At 50.9% G+C, this 19063-nt stretch overlaps 10 protein-coding genes across 10 annotated transcripts; 3 read left to right on the top strand and 7 right to left on the bottom strand.

The window, feature by feature from the left end:
* Window positions 1-694: 694 nt before the first annotated feature.
* On the bottom strand, window positions 695-2439 carry An02g04530 (uncharacterized protein; the record flags this gene model as incomplete). Its single annotated transcript, XM_001399553.3, has 4 exons — window positions 695-877; window positions 958-1066; window positions 1130-2253; window positions 2323-2439. The coding sequence occupies 4 exons, from the start codon at window positions 2437-2439 to the stop codon at window positions 695-697; spliced, it is 1533 nt and encodes a 510-aa protein (XP_001399590.1).
* A 530-nt stretch (window positions 2440-2969) lies between these two features.
* An02g04520 (uncharacterized protein) lies at window positions 2970-4002 on the bottom strand (the record flags this gene model as incomplete). The annotated part of the gene is made up of 4 exons (XM_001399552.3): window positions 2970-3083; window positions 3140-3229; window positions 3289-3603; window positions 3835-4002. The coding sequence occupies 4 exons, from the start codon at window positions 4000-4002 to the stop codon at window positions 2970-2972; spliced, it is 687 nt and encodes a 228-aa protein (XP_001399589.1).
* A 435-nt stretch (window positions 4003-4437) lies between these two features.
* On the bottom strand, window positions 4438-5545 carry An02g04510 (uncharacterized protein; the record flags this gene model as incomplete). The annotated part of the gene is made up of 5 exons (XM_059746251.1): window positions 4438-4679; window positions 4771-4904; window positions 4963-5056; window positions 5131-5294; window positions 5427-5545. The coding sequence occupies 5 exons, from the start codon at window positions 5543-5545 to the stop codon at window positions 4438-4440; spliced, it is 753 nt and encodes a 250-aa protein (XP_059599950.1).
* An 857-nt stretch (window positions 5546-6402) lies between these two features.
* On the bottom strand, window positions 6403-8976 carry An02g04500 (uncharacterized protein; the record flags this gene model as incomplete). Its single annotated transcript, XM_059746250.1, has 3 exons — window positions 6403-7280; window positions 7335-8375; window positions 8445-8976. The coding sequence occupies 3 exons, from the start codon at window positions 8974-8976 to the stop codon at window positions 6403-6405; spliced, it is 2451 nt and encodes an 816-aa protein (XP_059599949.1).
* A 67-nt stretch (window positions 8977-9043) lies between these two features.
* On the top strand, window positions 9044-9507 carry An02g04490 (hypothetical protein; the record flags this gene model as incomplete). Its single annotated transcript, XM_059746249.1, has 2 exons — window positions 9044-9115; window positions 9181-9507. The coding sequence occupies 2 exons, from the start codon at window positions 9044-9046 to the stop codon at window positions 9505-9507; spliced, it is 399 nt and encodes a 132-aa protein (XP_059599948.1).
* Window positions 9508-9660: 153 nt separating this feature from the next.
* On the bottom strand, window positions 9661-10515 carry An02g04480 (uncharacterized protein; the record flags this gene model as incomplete). Its single annotated transcript, XM_001399548.3, has 1 exon — window positions 9661-10515. One exon carries the CDS (start codon window positions 10513-10515, stop codon window positions 9661-9663), a length of 855 nt encoding a protein of 284 aa, XP_001399585.1.
* An 823-nt stretch (window positions 10516-11338) lies between these two features.
* An02g04470 (hypothetical protein) lies at window positions 11339-11624 on the top strand (the record flags this gene model as incomplete). Its single annotated transcript, XM_059746246.1, has 2 exons — window positions 11339-11425; window positions 11466-11624. 2 exons carry the CDS (start codon window positions 11339-11341, stop codon window positions 11622-11624), a joined length of 246 nt encoding a protein of 81 aa, XP_059599947.1.
* A 717-nt stretch (window positions 11625-12341) lies between these two features.
* Window positions 12342-15566, top strand: An02g04460 (uncharacterized protein; the record flags this gene model as incomplete). Its single annotated transcript, XM_059746245.1, has 4 exons — window positions 12342-12878; window positions 12931-13217; window positions 13262-14089; window positions 14264-15566. 4 exons carry the CDS (start codon window positions 12342-12344, stop codon window positions 15564-15566), a joined length of 2955 nt encoding a protein of 984 aa, XP_059599946.1.
* A 300-nt stretch (window positions 15567-15866) lies between these two features.
* An02g04450 (hypothetical protein) lies at window positions 15867-16271 on the bottom strand (the record flags this gene model as incomplete). Its single annotated transcript, XM_059746244.1, has 3 exons — window positions 15867-16007; window positions 16059-16137; window positions 16195-16271. 3 exons carry the CDS (start codon window positions 16269-16271, stop codon window positions 15867-15869), a joined length of 297 nt encoding a protein of 98 aa, XP_059599945.1.
* A 572-nt stretch (window positions 16272-16843) lies between these two features.
* An02g04440 (uncharacterized protein) lies at window positions 16844-18809 on the bottom strand (the record flags this gene model as incomplete). The annotated part of the gene is made up of 5 exons (XM_001399544.3): window positions 16844-16864; window positions 16977-17501; window positions 17563-18026; window positions 18112-18292; window positions 18354-18809. 5 exons carry the CDS (start codon window positions 18807-18809, stop codon window positions 16844-16846), a joined length of 1647 nt encoding a protein of 548 aa, XP_001399581.3.
* Between the last annotated feature and the right edge of the window lie 254 nt (window positions 18810-19063).

Genomic DNA, 19063 nt, shown 5'->3' with positions numbered 1-19063 from the left:
TATTGAAACGTCACAACGTCATGGCCTACATACCAGTACATACTATCATCAAGAGACTGAGTGTCTCAGTTTTGATGACATTGTGATTAAGCAAGAAACCCAAAAATACTACTCCTACTACCGGTCGTCAACGGTACTGGTATCGTTCCCACCCCCAGTGAGTGAAACTATCTAAAGAACTCCAAATTACTTACTAGGAATTTCGAGGGTCTAGTAAGTACTATGTCCATGACAACTTATATACATTCCCACCATCATGAATACTACCCGCCTCCAAGATCATAATGGTAGATGAAATGAAATTCTCTAATATATCGATAAAGCATTGAATCTAATTACGAGAGTATCCTCAAGACCCTCATCGCATCAGCATCAACCCCGTGCCAGGTCCCTCAATCTCTACTTTAAATCTTTCCATTCATCTAATATATCTATCTAGTCATAAGAATCCTAGTCCTCGTGATCCTATCCCATCGCAGCGCTACCACATCCAGTACTGGCGTTGCGAATGCCTTCAATAGACCATTGTGCATAAATCATAGTATCTATCACATATCCAAAGCACCATATATCCTTCCATCCACCCCCGCTTCATCTCGTTTCATGAACATATTTCATACATAACATGACATTACGTATCCGTCCAACCCGTCATCTAGATTTTGTTCTCACAGAGACAAAATCAATCTGAGGTCTAAGGCAGACGGGACTTGCCCGCCTCCCTGCTCTTAGCGAGAGCACCCATAAGACCGTACTGGTTGGACACTCCGGTAATGCGGTGCGTCGAGTTCAGGTTCTTGACCACCACCATCTGGTAGCAGGTTGCGGAACCTTGGCGGGAGGCGATGACGGACCAGGCGAGGAAGAGTTCCCAGATCTGTTTATATTTGGATACAGTGTTAGAGGTGTTTGGGAATAAGGGGAAGTAGAGGGAGAAGAGGAGGAGGATATACGCACCCTGTACCATCTGGGACCGTACTTGGCCTTGATTGCCTCGATGTTGCCGACCCAGTTGCGGTACCATCTCCAGAGGGTGCCGGAGTAGTGGACGCCGACAGTGTCGATACTATTCGCAGATTTGATGTTAGTGTTTGGTTGGTGAAAGGGGGCGGCAGGAAAGGTGGCTTACCCCTTGACTTCGAAGCCAGCTCCTTCAAGACACTTCACGTAGTACCACAGAGGAGTAGAAGCGTCCGCGCCACGGAAGATGTACTTGTTCAGATACAGACCCCAGATGAAATCCTCGTACTGCCATGCCTGTCTCAGACCCGAAAGCTGCACGTACATGCATCCATCATCGTTAAGCATATCATAGCACTGGCGGAAGAATCCAGTAAGCTTGCGAATACCGACGTGCTCGCCCATTTCCAGCTGAGTGATCTTGTCGTATTTCGTGCGGGGGATATCGCGGTAATCCATGCAGACAATGCGGCTCTGTTCCTCGGAGATGCCGGCCTTACGGAGAGCATCGTTACCCCAGGCAGTCTGGTTCTCAGCAATAGTGAGACCGGTCACCTTTGCACCGTAGTTGAGACTGGCGAACTTGGCCAGAGTACCCCAGCCGCAGCCAATGTCCAGCATGGTCTCGCCTTCCTTGAGGCCGATCTTCTCGCAAACAACAGCCATCTTGTTATCCTGCAGTTCCTCCAGGGTTTCTTCACGATCGGGGTCGGAGATGATTCCGGAGGTGTAGATCATGCGAGGGCCGAGGAACCAGGCGTAGTGGTCGTTACCTCGGTCGTAGTTGGGACGGATTTGCTCCTCATCCTGGGCCTTGGTGTGGAAAAGCACATCGACGAAGAAGGTGCCGACGATGAACTTGAACAGGTCCCAGGTGAAGGCGAAGCTGGCCCAGTCGTGGCGGTATTCCAGGATCTCAAGCACGTCGCCGTTGAAGTCAACCAGGCCGTCCAGGTACATTTCCGAAAAGGTTTGCATGGGGATCTTGTTCCTTCCGCTCCATTTCGCACGGTCTTCGTCGCGCTTGAAGGTGATGTAGTGCTCAACGGGACGGCCAGGGAGCTTCACTTTCTCGTTGGTGCGAGGGCTGAAGGTCGAGGTGTAGGTCCAGAAGGCCACGAGGACAGGTAGAACAGTTACCAGAGTGAAGAAGACGAAAGTTTTCTTTCCACCGCCGAGCAGGTAGGTCAAAAAGCCGGGGACTCCGATGATGGCGCCGCCCAACAGGAGGTTGGAGAAGCTCTCGTTTCCAGGACCATCTGCCGGCAGGGGAGGATTGTTAATACTCTTGGCCTTTGGTAGAGGTCAGCACGGTTTTGGACAGGTAGGCAATATGCCAGCAATTGGGAGGGAGGAATTGACATTGGTCAGGGCGACTCCACAGCTCTCGCCGGTTTCAAACTTGGGGGGAGCTGGTGCGGGAGTTTTGATGAATTGGATGTCGTCAGACAGCTCGACATCTTTAGATTTGGTCGTCATGGTCAATTGATACCCTCGTCACGGGTTATCTTGGTTGGTGAACTGGGGACGAGGAGAGGAAGACGGACATCTGAAGGGAGGACACTTGTTTCATAAGTTAGGATGCCGCGTCGATCGTCCCGTGCCGTGTCCCCAGTTGCCCGCGGGCCCCGAAAAACAACCAAACTGAACACCCCTTCCACGCGCATTTTCCTTCGTAGCTGCGACGCAAATTACTCATTGGTTGGATTTTATAGATATTGAAATAGCTGGTATACTGGTTTACAGGTAGTATTTAAATACCGGACTACTAGTGAGGACCCGCACAGTATGTTATCTGCCAAGATGGGTGATATAAAACTCAATTCTGTCTATTCGACTCCAGAACTAGAGCTCATGCTAGCAAGAAATATAGATGAATGAGGTAGATCGATTCGGTAGGGGTACAGGGAGTTGATATAAAGAAAAGGGTTAACTAAATATGGAAGCTCAAGAGACGCCTAATGTGAACATGTGCATCCCTCGTGTTTTAGGTGGATTCTTTAGGTAATTTACAAAGCGTCGGTGAGGGCCTTGTTGAGCTTGGCAATCTTGGAGGAGACGCTGAGGTCAATGGTGCGGTCACCGATCTCAACGACCAGGCCACCGACGAGCTCGGGGTCGACCTGATTTGAACATATGAGTATACGTAGCGTCAATTGGGGAAAGAATTAGTAATTACCTTGGTGACAACCTTGAGCTTCTTGCCCTGGCTGAACTCAGACTTGGAAACAGCCTTCTCGAGACGGTTGACAGTCTTGGTGTCGAGCTCCTGTTTCCCAACAATCAGTATAAAGCCCCACGATACGAAAACCCGAAAGAAGAAAGTACCTGAGCACTGGTGATGTTCAGCTCGATCTCACCACGGTGAGCACCCATGAGAGTGGAGAACTTCTCGCAGATACCCTCGAGGAGACCGAGACGGTTGTTCTCAGCCAGAGTGTTGAGGAAGTTCTTGAGGATGTCGCCCTTGTCGGCACCAGCAACCTTCTGCAGCTCCTGGACAATCTGCTGCTTGTCGGCGACAGTGAGGGTAGGGGCGGAGAGGATGGTGATCAGCTTGCGGTCGGCCTTGAGGGTCTGACCGAGGCTGGCGAGAGCCTTGGAGGTCTGGTCGAGGTTGGCGGACTTGGCAGAGGCAGTGTACTATACACAGAAACGCAAACAATCGGTTAGCCAGGGAGCTTTCTTGAAGTTGGCCATTTCTGGGATCATGAGGTTGCTAGGACGTGTGAATCTCTGTTTTTGTTTTCTTAGGTCTCCCGTCCGCCTTTTCCCCCTCTTTCTTGTTTTCTTCCTTTCTTCCGTGCCATTGACTGGGCGAGAACCTCAGAGCCACTACTAGCAACCAACGGGTAGAATCATGGTGTCGCATACCAGAGCGGTGGCATAGGTGCCGTCAACACCGAACAGGGAGACAGGAGGCTTGACATCCTGGGCCGGGGTGGCATAGGTCCTCAGACCGTTGACGGCGGCAGTGCGAGGAACGGAGAACTGCTGGGCGGTGGCACGGAGGCCGGCGCGGGCGACACGAACGGAGAACATGGTGATCTAGGAACGGAGACCTCGAGGAAGTGGAGGAGGTGAGATATGATGCGAGACGGACGGGGCGTCGGGGAGGGGATTGAGCGAGCAGCAACGGGCTGGTGGTTCGTCGTGCTTTGGGATGGACGGGCGACGTCCAACTTCTGCCGGCTAGCGGTCACGTGAGATCCCGCACACGCCGGGTTTTCGGCTATCCACTACTGCGAGTGACTTGATTCTTGAAGATCTTATCGTTATTGCTATGCTGTGCATGGACGATTTTTTTAATCTTCATTTCAGTATTCGTTCTCAAAATGCAAATTACAGTCGCACACGCTATGTAACGCCAGACTGCCTCTACGAGTGAATTGCGCCCTCCCGAATGCCAACACCCGAAACGCCATCCTCTCAACCTCTTTGCTTCACGGCCGTCTAGCCATTCGACCGATGCGATCTTCAATCACTGCGCAGCATGCTATCCACAAGATCTCCCAACGGACCCCAGAAATCCTTCCCACTAACCAGGCGGTGCTCGTCAATGAAGAGCACGTAATGCTTGAAGCTGGTATTCAGATGAGGCTCCAGTCCGAGATGGACCACAACCGGGTAGTGGTGGCAGTAAATGTGTGCATATACGCGATACATCCGCTTAAAGATCTGACGCACAAGGCTCGGGAACACCTTGGGGAAGGGGACGCCTGTGATGTAGCATCTCATATTAGTGTCTGCTCATCGCAATCGTAGTTTACGTAGCCTCCTTTCACGGCTCTCTCTCAAGACGCTACTCACCGAGCCTGCTGGGGAAAATTTGCTCGTTGTCGATACTGCTTTGTACCCAGCTCATCAAATGTTCGATGTATTCTGGGGCCGACATCTTCGTCGGTCGCTTGTAGTTTTCCGAATCTTGCCAGAGATATTCGAATCTGGATATCCATCGTCAGTTCTGTGTTGCTTCGGCAGGTATCAGGGCTAGCTCCGTACTCATCAGTTGCTTTCATTTCCGGACATGATTGCGGAGAACAGAACTCTGTGATCGCGCCATAGAGCAAGTTGATCTGGTTATAGAAGTCGACCACTGTTGCACATTGCAACAAACTGTTAGTATGTGTTTGATGCTGTCGCTGCTGCAAGCCTCGAGAGTATGTTTACCATTAACTGCAAGCCACTCATTAAGATCCTCGCCTTCTGGAAGCTTCACGGCCTTCCGTAAGCTTCCACTTCCCAAGGTCGCTTCCGCGAACTGTCTCAGTTGATAGCTAGTGGTGCCCTTGGCTGCCGACCGCGGCTTGAAGGGAGCGCGGGTCCGAGCGTTGCTGGGAGGTGTCAGTCCAGCGGTATCATATTTCAGCGCGCGTACTGCTGGGGACAGATAAGACGGGGGCTCAGAGAAGGGGCCAGGAAAAGTCTGAACGGTGCCATAGCAGACCGAAGGGGAGATGATGGACGGAGAGGAGGGGAGCGAAGGTTGGGGAGAAGATGAGGATGGCGGGGCAGGTTGTCCAGCATCGGACGAAGAAGAAACAGAAAGGATGGGGACAGACATGGTTGTGATGAAGGATGCCATCTCCTTGCCAAATTTCTTTTCTTTCCCTTTGGTTCCTCCCTTCAGTCAAATACGAAGTCACGGGTGCTATTCCGGTGTTCTTGGTCGAAACAAGGTGTTGTGTAGAGTTCCGTTGGAGAATGCGCCTGCATGCCGATGCCAACCAAGTCAGCGCCTGTCAGTCAAGTGTATGGACTCGACGGGGGGGAAATCTGGGAAAAGACGCCAGTCCCTGTCTTACTGCCTTACCTCTTTTGGGAATACCTGAATCAGTGCAATGGTAGGATGCGCCGATGAGGGGAGCAACAGACCGGCTGGCGGAATGAGAGGAGGGGACGAGAGGTGGTAGGTAGTAGGAGGCGAAGTTGGAGTATCAGCGATGGAGCCGCTCCGACCAAGTGTAGAGAAGCGCGACAACAACCTTAGGAAATGAAAACCAAGCGAAAGGAACACACCCAACTACCAACGAGGGGCGATGGAGGGCGATCTATATCGATCGCATTTCCGGCCTGCCTTCTCCACGATCCCACAAGCGGAACCTCCCCAAGGACCGGATCCATGGGTGCTGCAGCATCCAGGGTGGTAATCGCCCCGTCCGTTGCCCCGGCGACATCAGCCAGCCGCAAGGAAACCGGCCCTTTATTACATCGTCAAGGTTGTAGATAGTGGATATCCTTCAATTTTATTACGTAGGTAGGCTGCCGCTTGCTGGCATATATTCTTGGAATTGTAAAATATTAGATGGTACCTAGGAGTCTTGAAGTCTGCTGTGGCCGTCGTATTCACCGTCATAGCATGCAAACCCTCCATCAAAAGGCAACTCATGGAATAATAGATGTGGCTTCTTAACGAATGCGCCAAGCTATCCCAGACATGATTCATATAGAGTATCCTTCATTCTCCTCTGGCAATCGCTCCCGGACTGTCTCTCCGTAAATCGTGATAGGGATGGCAATTTCGAACGATTCGCAGCCCAAGTTCTCCAACGCGGACATGATGCGCCCGCGATCGTCTTCCGATACGGTTTCGAGCAAGCGAGCTCCCGAAGGGGCTGAACCATCGTGAACACTGCTAGTAACAAACTCGAACCGAAGTTCCCACTCATGATTGACCCCAGTTGTTATGACGGTCGGCGTCGCCGATACCGGAACAGCCGGACTGAAAATAACGCGCGTTGCATACAGGGTGTTTTCGAAATAGGAGGCATGGATCTTTCGAGTCGCACGACGAATACTGGCGTTTGATCGTACTGCTAGATGCCCTGCAACCCTCTCTGAACTTTCTAATGTCGCCCGCAGGGCGTAGCAGGGAAGTGCCGCGTCTGCAAAGTTGACGGTGGCGATGATGGTTTCGCCCAGCCTGTGCGCGGGACGGTTGAGTACCACAACAGCAATTCGGCGCCCGTCTCGGGCAATCTCAAACCGGTTAGGACTGCGCGAGGAACCGAGCGCCTGGTTGCTTCGGAGAATGGCAAGATCAATAGCGTCTTTGCAAGTAAGGTGCCCGGTAGATGTGTCGCGACTTGCGCGCTTCTCGGGCGTCGCCTCGGGTGGTTGCAGCGAGTTTTGGCGTGCACTCTGCTCCAGGATGTCATCCACATACGACAAGAAGTCTGGGGCTGATGTCCAAGTCGGCCCACTGATGCTTTTGGGCTTGACTGCCGGCGGCGGGTTTGGGCCAACCTTCTGCACTCGCGCCTCGTCGCGAAGGAGCACATACGGGTTCATCAGGTCATGACCCATTATCTCCCCATGACCTATAGAAGGAATTAGTGACACTTTGCTGCGCAGGGAAACAACGACGAGCTCACCATTGACGCCGCTGAAAACGCGGAAAGGTATACTGATACGATTGACTCGTTGGGGTTCATGATGGCCACTCGGCCGCTGTGTACCAATGACGAGATTGTAAGATATCTTAATGGCTTTCCCCTTATGACTGGCTGGAAGTCCCGATGGCAGGGTAAATGTAAAGGAGTAAGACTGCTCTTCTCCCGGTGCCAGTCGTAGGTCCACGAAGAGAAGGGACTGGGTAGTAGACAGCAACGGTATGGATTTCGAAGAAGAAACTCCTCGCATATCTCGCAAGCCATCCAACTCATTATTGGAGAGCAAACCGCTCAGAGACTCTTCGATCGCGTTCCATTTGAACGCGCCCCAGAAACCGCCGCCCTTGCGATTCTTATCGTTATGCATAGCTGGTCTCCCGCTGTTCATACCCGGCGCAGACCCTGCACCACCAACAACACCTTTTCGCTTCACTTCCTCAAAATGTGACTGATGGATCAACGAACCGTCAACAGTGAAAGATGCACTGATCTGGGCATATCCCATGAGTAGAGTCTGGCTCTTGGGCGCTATGCCCGGAGACTCAATACTCGACATGTGTCGCGCGTGGCGAGGGATATTCTGACGCGGCATCGCCGTCGAGTAGTTCGTGTACTCGGATTGCAGAGTTTCTGTAGAATTGTCGCTAACAGAGTTATACTCATTGCTGCTTCTATGACTACCAGTGAGACTGGAGGTTGACATGATTCTGGTGAGCTGAGGCAGATGGCCTGGGGCAGCTAGTGTTGCTGACTCCCTTCCATTGGGCTTTGTCTGTCCGGCAGTCTCTTCGAAGGGTGTTGCGAGGGGAGATAGAGTAGAACGCGAGTGTGTATCAGCCCCCGGTGAAGGCGGAAATTTGAACTCGAGAGGTGGCAATTGAGGCCGACGCGCAGGTGTACGAGGTGACTCGAATGGGGGCTGAGAAGTAGGCCCTCCTACATCATCGATGTCTATTCGTGGGTTTCCAGGAGACGAATTGACCGGGGACTCTGGGGGTGGAAAGCCACGATACGTGTTGCGTCCTGCTAGCAATTGACTGTAGTCAGCCTAATGATCGAACCATCCCCGATCGCGCTATCTATTGGAGGTACCTTTTGCAAATGATTCTTCGTAGAACTCATTCCTTCGCGGAAGAACTTGTAGACTCGCAGCGCGCCCATGACCCCTGACCGGCCTCGATCGACTGAATTGTGAAGATGTTCTGGGAGTCGGCTCTCCTGTTGTTTCGCTATCGATAGAAAGAATAGATACTGAGCGCTTGTGCTTTCCACCAGCTGGTGGACCACTGCGAGGGGTGGACGGGGGCGGAAAGCTGTGAGAACCGATCAACGGTGAGCTCACTGATGAAGAGGGGCGATGCGACGGGCTCTTTTTGGATACGCTAGAGTATGAGCGGCGATGTGGACTGAAGAAGAATTTCTGAGGTGATCGAAGCGAAAACAGTGACTCTGAATGTGAGCTGGTAGCTCGCGATGGATGTCTCTGATGCGAGGACTGCCCCCCGTTCCGGGGGTCTCCGTTCGTCTCCGCAACGTTCTTGAAGGTAATGATACATTCCACATCTTCCCCGGCGAATATCGTTTGATCCTTCCATTTCACGAAAACCTGGATGTCTGAGGGCATGGCGACGATCGCAAGGCCACCATGTGGGCGGGTGACCGCAGACAAGAATCACGAAGGTCCGGGGTAGATGGCGGGTACCAGCCGCCACCAGACGAGGGCTGAAGTAAAGATTGGCAAATATGATACACTGAGAGAAAAGGTAATCAACGCCAGCTAGGGCATACCATTAAATCGTGTAAGCCATAATCGTTGGAGGATGTGGAGGGAGGAAGGGCACAGAGCGGGTGCCATAACGTTCTTGTCGGGGAGGACGCGGTGGTGGTGGTTGGTGGTGCACTACGGCCGACGGGAGGGAATTGCAATCCCATGACGAACCACGTAGAGAGCTGTGCCCCTCGACATATGATAGATATGCTGTCGGACTCCCAGTTTGGATCTTCTTCCAGACCGGAGAAAAGCAAAGTTGATCAATATCCATTTCCTAGCTCCGACTGGGGATCCCTTTATCCCCGCAAATCACTTCACTTTGTGAAACTGTATGTTACAAATGACGGCACTGCTGGCCATGGGCCTCGGATAGGAGTACTTTAAGAAAGCTTTTAGAGAACAAAGAAGAAAAGCAAAACCTCCACAAGTTCAATCTAACGCCTATTCTATGCTATTCAATGCAAACCCGGTAGATAGCTCGTATAGTACATGTGATATATACATGGTGTCTGCCTGTACAGGCCCATCCATTATTATTTACGCCTTGCCCCCTTTCTTTTGGTTGTTGCCATAGAGCAGTTGGTTTGCGTCTGTCAAGTCTCGGGTGCGCTTTGTACTTGGTCGTAGGCCTAGCTCCGACAAGTGACCCCAAATTCGATCATGTCGCCTCTCCCATCTCTTCCGTCGGTCTTCGATTTCGGTCTCAGAGGGCCTCCATTTGCTCTTCAATATCCGCCGAATAGCCTCCGGTGAGACCTTGAATTCCTCCGCAAGAACAGGTGTAGTGAATTTTTCTGGTGCGACCGCGTGGAGGTGTCGAATACCCTCCAACGCATCGGGAGAAAGCTTCTTGGAAGGGTTCCAACCATCCTTGAACTTCTCTTTCAAGGCTTGTTTGTGAAGCTGCCATTTCTCTGGTTTCTTCTGAGGCATGGGATTGGAAGGGATTTCTTCATGGCGTGAGCGTTTCTTCGATCGAGATGATTTGGTGCGCTTTTTATCGGTAGGTGTATCGGAGGAAGGTGCCTCAGCTAGGTAGTCCGCATGGCTGGTTTTGGTGTCATTCCGTTCTGGCGATGCGTTTGCTTCGGTCGAGGCACGGCGTATTTCATTTTCTGAACCTCCCAGTGGCGCTGTATTAGAACTAAAGGAGGCGGAGGAGGAAGGGTCCTGTGCTGATAGATATATTGCAGATTGACAAAGTTGGGGTTTGATAGAGGCGCTAAAGTTCCGTCGTTGCGTTTTGTATCTGCTTTGAGAGAAAGGCGTTATGGAGAGGATTCTCCGAGACGCGGGACCCTGATGGACGTCCGAGGCGAACTCTGAACGGAGAGCATTGCGCAAGACATTTGGGAGGGAGAGCTTCAGGGATGAAGCGCAGACACCCGCCATAGTAAAAATCAACAGAACAAAGTGGCACTCAATTGAAATATGGAGAGAGAGAGAGATGGGAGCTGGGGAAATTCTCCCGGACACTAAGAGACTTGCGACAGCAGAGAGACTTCTGGAAGAGGCCTAGAACAATTGGGGCCTGAGGCATAAAATCATGTGACCCATCGGTCGAGTCTCTCGGGGGAAGCAGAATTGTCGTAAGGATAAGGGAGCGATGCGATGGAGAGAAGCCTAGGAAGACTAGTCAGTTACCCAGCCCATGCTCCTGGAGCAGCGTAATTGTCTAAATGGAGAGCATGAATAGTTGCAGAGGCGGAGATTAGTCGCTCCGCCCTTTTGGAAGCCACATCGAAGTTGCCCGATACGATATAACGATCCACCAACCTATTGTGTATTAATCGTACGCACGAGGATGGCCGTTGAGAGACTGAACGAATATTCCAGATCTGAATATCTTTAATAATCTGAACCCTTTTCTTTACCATGGTAAGGGGCTAGTTGGTGCAAATGAGGGCGTACACCGTAATATCCCGTTTAATGACTATTGGCCTAGAAGTCAAGGCTACCCAAGCAGATGCCTGCCTTAAACTCCTGCTCTTTGTCCCCTTGTGCCGCGCTAGTAGACGTGCCATACAGGATGTACACTTTCGTTAGTGCCAAAAGTTACGGATCGAAGTATGACAAGAATTTCACTCTTGCCTGAACAATTGCGGTAAAAATTGGCTCTTCATTGAAAGTTTTTCAGATAATCTCTTCTTCTTTCTACTACCAACTGATAACAATCCCCGCAGGGCAGTGGTAAGAAGGATGAATTGGCTGTGTCATGAATGATGATTACTCGCGACAAGTCAAGAACCCAGAAGGATTAGCATCCCCACCGAGCCGGGGCCACTTGATGCCCTGTGAGGAGGTCGATCAAGCCTCTCTTTCATTCCCAATCTCGCCGGGAGGTTGGCCCGATCACTGGGCAAGCCATGATGGGAGGAGACACATACACACAGTGGGAGGACGTGGTGGTGAGAGTAAACATCTCACCTTCTTCATCCCACTGCCGTGCCTGGCAGCATCTCTTGCTTCTCCTCCCCACAGGATCAGGGATGATCGTCTAGGATCTTGGATCAGCTTGACGGGATCTCAAGTGCCCCGAATTTAGCTTTCCCGAAGCTAAATACGACTAGAAGCAGCCCAGCGCCAAGGGTTCGTCCATCATTTTTCGGCTCTCCGCCCGTGGAATGTTATGGTTGTGGTGGTGCTGGTGATGGTCAAGCTGGGAGCTTTGCTTTTATCTAGCTCACCTCGCCCACATTCTGCCTTTGCTTCATCAAGGCCTCAATCATCCCTTCCCTACATTCTCTTCTCTCCCTCGTTCCTTTCCTTTGACCATCTGACCTAGTCATTCATTTAGAGCCAGTGTGTTTATTTTGATTCCTGCCCCCTCCTTCGCCGGTCCTTTCGTCCTTCTCCCCGATCTCCGCCGCCTTTTCGTTCTGTCTTCACACCAGCCTCTTCGCCGCCATCCACGCACAAGGAGAAGAAGAGATTTATATACGGGGAACAAAAGAGACTTTGCTGTTGACACCGGATCCCTCGTCCCTCTCGACCGAAAAGTTCCGTCACTTATAAGCAAAGCTCGTCGTTTTCCTACACTTTCTCCTTCCTCGCTTGACCTGCGGCTCTTTCCTTGAAACCAGGACCTTCGATAGCGATACAATAATTTTCAATTGGAAGCTGGCATAAAAACCACGCATACCAAGCCCCAGCCCACCAATGCGTTCGAAATCCTGTCGACTGAAAGACCGTGATCCCTCGTGAATGAAGCCGACGCAATGACGACCAACTCGTTGAGCGCAAAGAGCAGGCCCGCTTCATCGCTTCGCATTACTCCTTCGAATTCCCCAATCCTGAGACCGCCAACGCGCTCTTCCATATACAAAGCATCGTCTCATCAGACAGCCTTGACCCTGCGGACAGTACTCGGAACAACCACAACTACCCCTCATGGATTCTCGAGTCATGAGCAAAGAAGGTCTTTCGCCCTCTGTGCAGGCTCAGTGGCGGTACTCGTTGAATTGGACGACAAGGACTGTGTAAGCCAACGCTTTTTCAGGGCACGGCCCTCGGCAGCCAGTGTGAATCCAGTTACATCGTTCTACCACCAATCCACGCCGCCTACAACACCTGACAGTCGAGCAAAATTCTCATCAAGCTTGAGATCGACCGCCCACAGCAATGCTTACAATGGCTCTCCATGCCATGACACAACTGATCCCGGTAGTCCCCGTGGTTGGTCCTCACGCGAGAGAGTTAAGGCGGTTACGTGTACCGCCATCAGCCCTAATGGGGAGTTCCTCGCAGTCGGAGAAGTAAGACAAGTAACCTTGGTGCCGTCCTCAACAATGCACTGACTGTTATTAGACTGGTTATAGTCCCCGAATTATGATCTTCTCAACGGCGAAAGACGCATCTTCGGACATCCCACTTTCGATCCTTACAGAGCATACATTTGGTGTGCGAGGCCTGGCCTTCAGTCCGGATTCACAGTATCTAGCGACGCTCGGTGATGTGAATGATGGGTTTCTTTTCGTATGGACTGTTAATCCGAAGACTGGTTCGGCAAAGCTTCACTCAACCAACAAGTGTACTTCCCATGTCCGTGACATGTGTTGGATGGGTCAGACCCTAGTCACGTACGTCCTAGCGAGGTATGCTATGCGTTAAATCGAACAATAACTAATTCGTGTTTCAGGGTCGGAGTCCGACATGTGAAAGTTTGGAGACTTCCAGATGCGAGGCCTGGCTCCCCTCGGTCTCGCCTTACTGTGGAGGCACCAAGCAGCTCCCCGAGCCAGATTCCCAAGGCATTTTCGGGGCGAAATTGCTTACTGGGCTCGCTGGCCGAAAGCACCTTCACTAGCGTAGCAAGCTTTTCCGATCGTGAGTCAGTGGTAGGCACCGATACGGGGGCTTTATGTTTGGTGGATGATAGTGAGGGATCCCAGAAATTGTCCGTTGTCCAATACCTGGATTTTGGCATCACTTCCTTGGCGGTTGACTTGCACCGCTCTTGTGTTTGGGTTGGCGGAAGGGGAGGACAAATTCAGCCTCTCAGTTTTGAGAAGATACGCTCATCGGCCGCTCCCCTGTCTCCCACACTTTCTGGCAGGTCATCAGCAGAGCAGGCGCTCAAGGGCCCTGCAATCATCTGCATAGGGTCTCTGGGGTCTCGTGTGGTAGCAGTGGACTCGACTAATGCTATTGAGATACATTCGGGCGACGAATTGGGCGACGAAGTCGACCAGAGGACTCCTCAAACCATGGTCTCCGCTCACCGGGATGCGGTCCTTGGGATACGTGGTCTCAAAACACCGAACCAGTATGACGCTACTTTCTTCACATGGTCTCGCAAGGGTAGCGTGAAATTTTGGAACTCCCAAGGGAATTGCAAAGATTCGCGTGCAATTGTTCTGGAGCACCCCCCTGGCTGTGATGAAGATATTTCCAATGAGCTGAAAGTAGTACGAGCTACCGATGAGATGGACTTGTTTGTCTCCGGTGATAAATTTGGTGTCCTTAGGTGCGTTGCCATTGTTTGTTGAGTAGTGAGTGAAGTTCATCACTTTTACTGACCAGAGTGACACAGGATGCTGCTAGGCTCCTCTTGGGAGCCTCTACATGAGGTCCGAGCCCATGGAGGGGAAATCACTGACATTGCTCTACATACAACACCGGATACTTGCTTGGTCGCCAGCTGTGGACGTGACCGCATGGTCCAGCTATTCGAGCGAAGCAATAACCGACTTGAGTTAATCCAAACTATGGATGACCACGTTGGGGCCGTAAACCAGCTCCTCTTCCTTGAGAACGGAGAGAAGCTCCTTTCGTCCTCTGCCGATCGTACCATTCTCATTAGAGACCGCGTTAGCCGGGAGGTCAGTGGTGCACCGATCGTTGCTTACTTGATCACCAGAGTGATCACGATGAAGGCATCCCCAGTGTCCATGACCCTTTCTACGGACACGGATGTCCTTGTCGTATCTACTGCTGATCGAAGTATTCAACAATATGATCTCGCTTCTGGTCGTCAGATCACGTCCTTCCGAGCTATAGATTCGGATGGAAGCGATACAGTTGTCATGAACTCTTTGACCGTGACTTCTGATATCTCAAGGCAGAGTTTCTCGAAGCTACTCTTTGGAGTCTCAGCCACCGACAAGTCGATACGTGTATATGACTTGGAACGTGGCGTGCTTCTTTCAGCTGAATTTGGGCACACAGAGGGCATGAGTGACGCTTGCCTACTTGCAAACTACCCCAATGACTCCACCCAGTCAGATGACCGGATCCTCATCAGCTCCGGCCTTGATGGGCTTGTTATGATCTGGGGAGTATCTGTGCTTCCTCAATCATCATCAGAGCCCTCGCCAGCCCTACACAAAGATGATGATGCTCCTGTGAAGGAATTGACACTTGCTAAACCCCCTCTACGCAAAGTTTTGTCTAAAACCGAGCTTGCCGGGCTCCAACGACAGGAAAACATTGCTGTCACACCAACTCCAGCTCGCGGACATTCTCCCACCTTTCTAAGGAAACTTTCCAAGTTCTCGCTGTCTCCGGCGAAGCACGGAAATACACAACCGCCCACGACGCCCTCATCGACGTCGAATCGCCGTTCCCCTACCTCTAGCGCTTGCCGAGACAAGTCACATCCTACATCACCCTCTTTGCATACTTCAAAGACCGCAAGCCCTAGGAAGGTTGGTAGTAGTCGAGGCGAATCCCGCCGTTCCTCTCTTGATATTCGTGCCCGGGCCAGACTTTCCGGGAAAAGCGATTATGGAAGCCTCAACACGTCTACAGAACAGGTCTGCCGTACGTTGAAAGCTTACAGGAAAAAGCTTAATGGCTCAGTGGGAAATATTCATGCCCAGAAGGAGCTTGAGAGAGAGCTGAACTTGACCCTACGGGCTCTCAACCATCGAAGTAATGGCAGCGATAGCGCAGAAACTGAGACCGAGAGCAGCGGAAAGGAGAATGAAAAAGTCCTTGCATGAGCCACCCAAGAGATCCATATACACCCTGCCGGATCCTGTCATCGGATGTACGCTCGAAAGAGACGCCAAAGGCTTCATTAGGCCTGACGGTTCATTCGGATAGGGGAATTAGATACGAAGGCGGGTCCACTGGCGCCTGCCCTTCGATCGCGCATTTATATCTTGTCAACTTTCGTCCTCTCCTTTCTTCGTGTTTCTTTATTTTACTCGCTCTGCCCTTCCTCGTAACATGCAGGACATTCAATGTTATCCTTATAGACTTGCTTTGTTATTATGCGAGGGGTCTGCTTTGGTCTGGTTTCATCTCATTTGAGCATTGCGGGTGTTGGATGTTTCTGCTCCCATTCTCTTGCATAATATTCGGGGTGCGGGAGGTATAAGGAGTTCGGGGCGCATGTTTTCCAATTCTTTATCCAACCCTCGCCTGCAAGCTGACCTAGTCTGTCCTCATTGAGCGTTCAGTGTGCCTCACCAAGCGAGGTGGTCTCTTACAACCTTCACTGCACCATCGTCCTCTCTCAAAGAGTTCTTCTCTTCACCCTGTCGGATCATTCCCAAATTTTTCCATCGACTTTTTTTTTTTTTCATTTCCTCCAAATTCTGATTAATCGTTCGGATTTTTACCTACCTTCTAAAAGATACCCAAACATTGTCGCTGCCTGCGACAGAAGACTGTGTTCTTCTGACTACTTTGTTACATGCCATGTCAGACCTTTATCCAAGGCCAATATTGGTATGGCTCTGCAGTTCCCTTAGATATTTTATTGACATTCACAGCCAGTTCTGGCAGAAAGTCTTTGTTATACTCTCTTGCCGAATGGCAATATATGTAAGTGAGTCGAATGCAGAACTGAACCAACTAGTAGCACCTTTTCTTTGAATAGTATTGATCTCTACCGTACAATGAACAGGATGGACAGAAATCACAATACCTAGTTGCATTTCCCGAGTACGGGTATCGTAGTTAATATCTACGTAGATCCTATGTACTACAGTAGCACCATGGCGGCTGATATCAAGTCATAGTTGTTCATATGGTAGATATAACTTCTCAGCCAGGATTCCAACAAATAGCTAAGACAACAATGTCTTCACTATAGAGTCCGAATTGCTTCAAGTAGGGAGGTTATTCATTCTGCAATTGCGCGTCCGCCTACGGTATGCCTCGTCTTCTCTCTTAGTTACTACCCAGAGGATCGCCAATGTTCAATAGTACAGGATCCCTATGAGCATTTTGAGCTCTCGCTAGATTCGCACTATACAGGACCTACCCAAGCTCATGCAAGCCAGCCCGAAATCTATATATATTTCTATATAAATTAGCTCGGTTATTATTGAGTCTGATGCAATCTTTATCCAACCGCCGAAAACCTAACAAGTTCACTCAATAAGCGCCTTCATCCTCCTTACCAGCGACTTTCTCACCGGAATTGACTCCTCGTCAACCCGATCCGCATAGTAGCGTCGCCATCTATCAAGGTCAATCTCCCTCGCATCCACCCAGAGCGGGCCGCGATACCAAATCTGCGCGCCAATCCAGATGATAATGACAGCAATCACACTGATATAGCTCGCAAAGAAGTTCTTCGCGCTCGTCGATTTACCTAGGGGCCAAATGCTCAAGTAAAGCTCCAACCCGATCAATACAATACACCAGATCAGTGCCCACCATGTCGCATAGGGATATGCCATCGTTCTCCATGGAAGGTGGGTCTCATCCCGACCTTGAACCTTCCAGCTATATCGGAATCGTAGATGAGAAAGAGAAATCAGGCCCCATCCGAAGAGCGTGAGGAGCGAGACTAGGTTGGATAACCATTGGAATACCTGCGCTCCGGTGTTGGATACGTTGATGTACGAGAGGGCGCCTCCTATCCCGATCGTGGCGATGTAGCCGGCCCATGGGCGGCCGATGCGGTCTGCTTTGCCGAATATCTGGGCAATCTATTAGTCGATTTGACGAACGAGCTCATTACTGCAAACCAAGCACACATACCCTATGATTCATACCCACATGCGCCAGCCCCATCAGCATCCGGGAGCCACCATAGCCAGAGATACTCCCCGTCGAGAGCATCGAAATGAAGATCACGGCGTTGGTAATATGCGCCATCACAGGAATTCCTGCATTTTTGAAGGCAATAACGAAAGGTGAAGCATTGCTTCCTGACGATCCGAACAAGTTTGGGTCGGTTGGATCAACGCTTAATGTAATCATGAGGCTGCCGAGAATGTAGAAGAGCCCAAGACGAATCCATATGGATCTCACGGCTTTTGGAACCGATATTCGGGGGTTAGCTACCTCGCTGGCTACCATTGCTGCGCTTTCTGTCCCCGCCATGGCGAAGATGCAGGTTGGGAGGATGCTGAGGAAGCCTTTGAAGCCGTTTCGGAATGCTTGCTCGTTCCAGTAGCGGAAGCCGATTGGGCCTTCTTGGGGGGAGCCGCCCGCGGTGATTACTGAGTTTGAAGGTAGCTGCATGTTAGTATTTGTTTTGATGTTGATGTCGATGTAGCTGGAATGAATAGATATTGAAGAACATACCGATGAGGGCAGGGATGATAACTAACATCCAGCCGAATTTCACCGTCGATGCAACTACCTCCACTTCGGCGAATAGCTTGACGACCCAAATATTGATGAGAATGATGACGACCCAGAAGATGGATATCCATGCAACCTTGGGGACTTCATCGGTCCAGTAGTTGAGGATAGTTATGATGCCCTGGATTCGACAGAACAGATAAGCCTAGGATGATAGATCCAAATGGTAGGGTAGGTAATACCTGGAGTTCATTGGCTATGGTGATCCAGTACGAAAACCAGTATCCCCATCCCAGGGCAAACCCAGCAGCAGGACTGACGAAGATGGTAGACCACTGTACGAAAGCAGATGGCAGGGGGTACATGACAGCCATTTCACCAATGGATTGACTGACTGACCATACCATGGAGCTGCTGATCAGATATCCAATGAAAAGACTCGCAGGGCCACCATCGACTAGAGATGTCCCACTTCCCAGCCACATGCCCATTCCGATGGCTGATCCGAGGGAGACCATTGTGAGATGGCGTGTTCCAAGAGATCGATGGAGCGTTGTCTCGGCTCCATGATCGATTATCTCTCCCTCAGCCTTTCCAGTGTCATCTTGTATATCGACGCTCATTGTTTCGATTTGCTCGTGTCTTTGAGCAGCAGCATCTTTAACTGTCGGTAGTACTGCTGCTTCGGTGACATTCATATTAGTCTTTGAGGGGCGTCTTCCTACAAAACGGTCTTTAGAGATTTAGGTACGGAGCAGAAAGAAATAGAATGCCGTACTCAATCAAGAAAGTATGTTGCGGCCGGTTATATGAGACACTATGGGCATGTCAACCATTTAATCCAACTGAGTCCAGGTATCCCCCTCCTGTTTGCTCTAAGGTTTCAGCTTGAAATAGGTCTATCGGGTGCATTCGCTGGCGTTATCTCATGCCAATCCAAAGTCGGACAAGA

This window comes from Aspergillus niger (genome assembly GCF_000002855.4).
Source record: "Aspergillus niger supercontig An02".
Classification (NCBI taxonomy): Eukaryota; Fungi; Ascomycota; class Eurotiomycetes; order Eurotiales; family Aspergillaceae; genus Aspergillus; species Aspergillus niger.
Note: the sequence above shows the minus strand (reverse complement) of the source record. Positions and strands in the feature narration are given on the sequence as shown.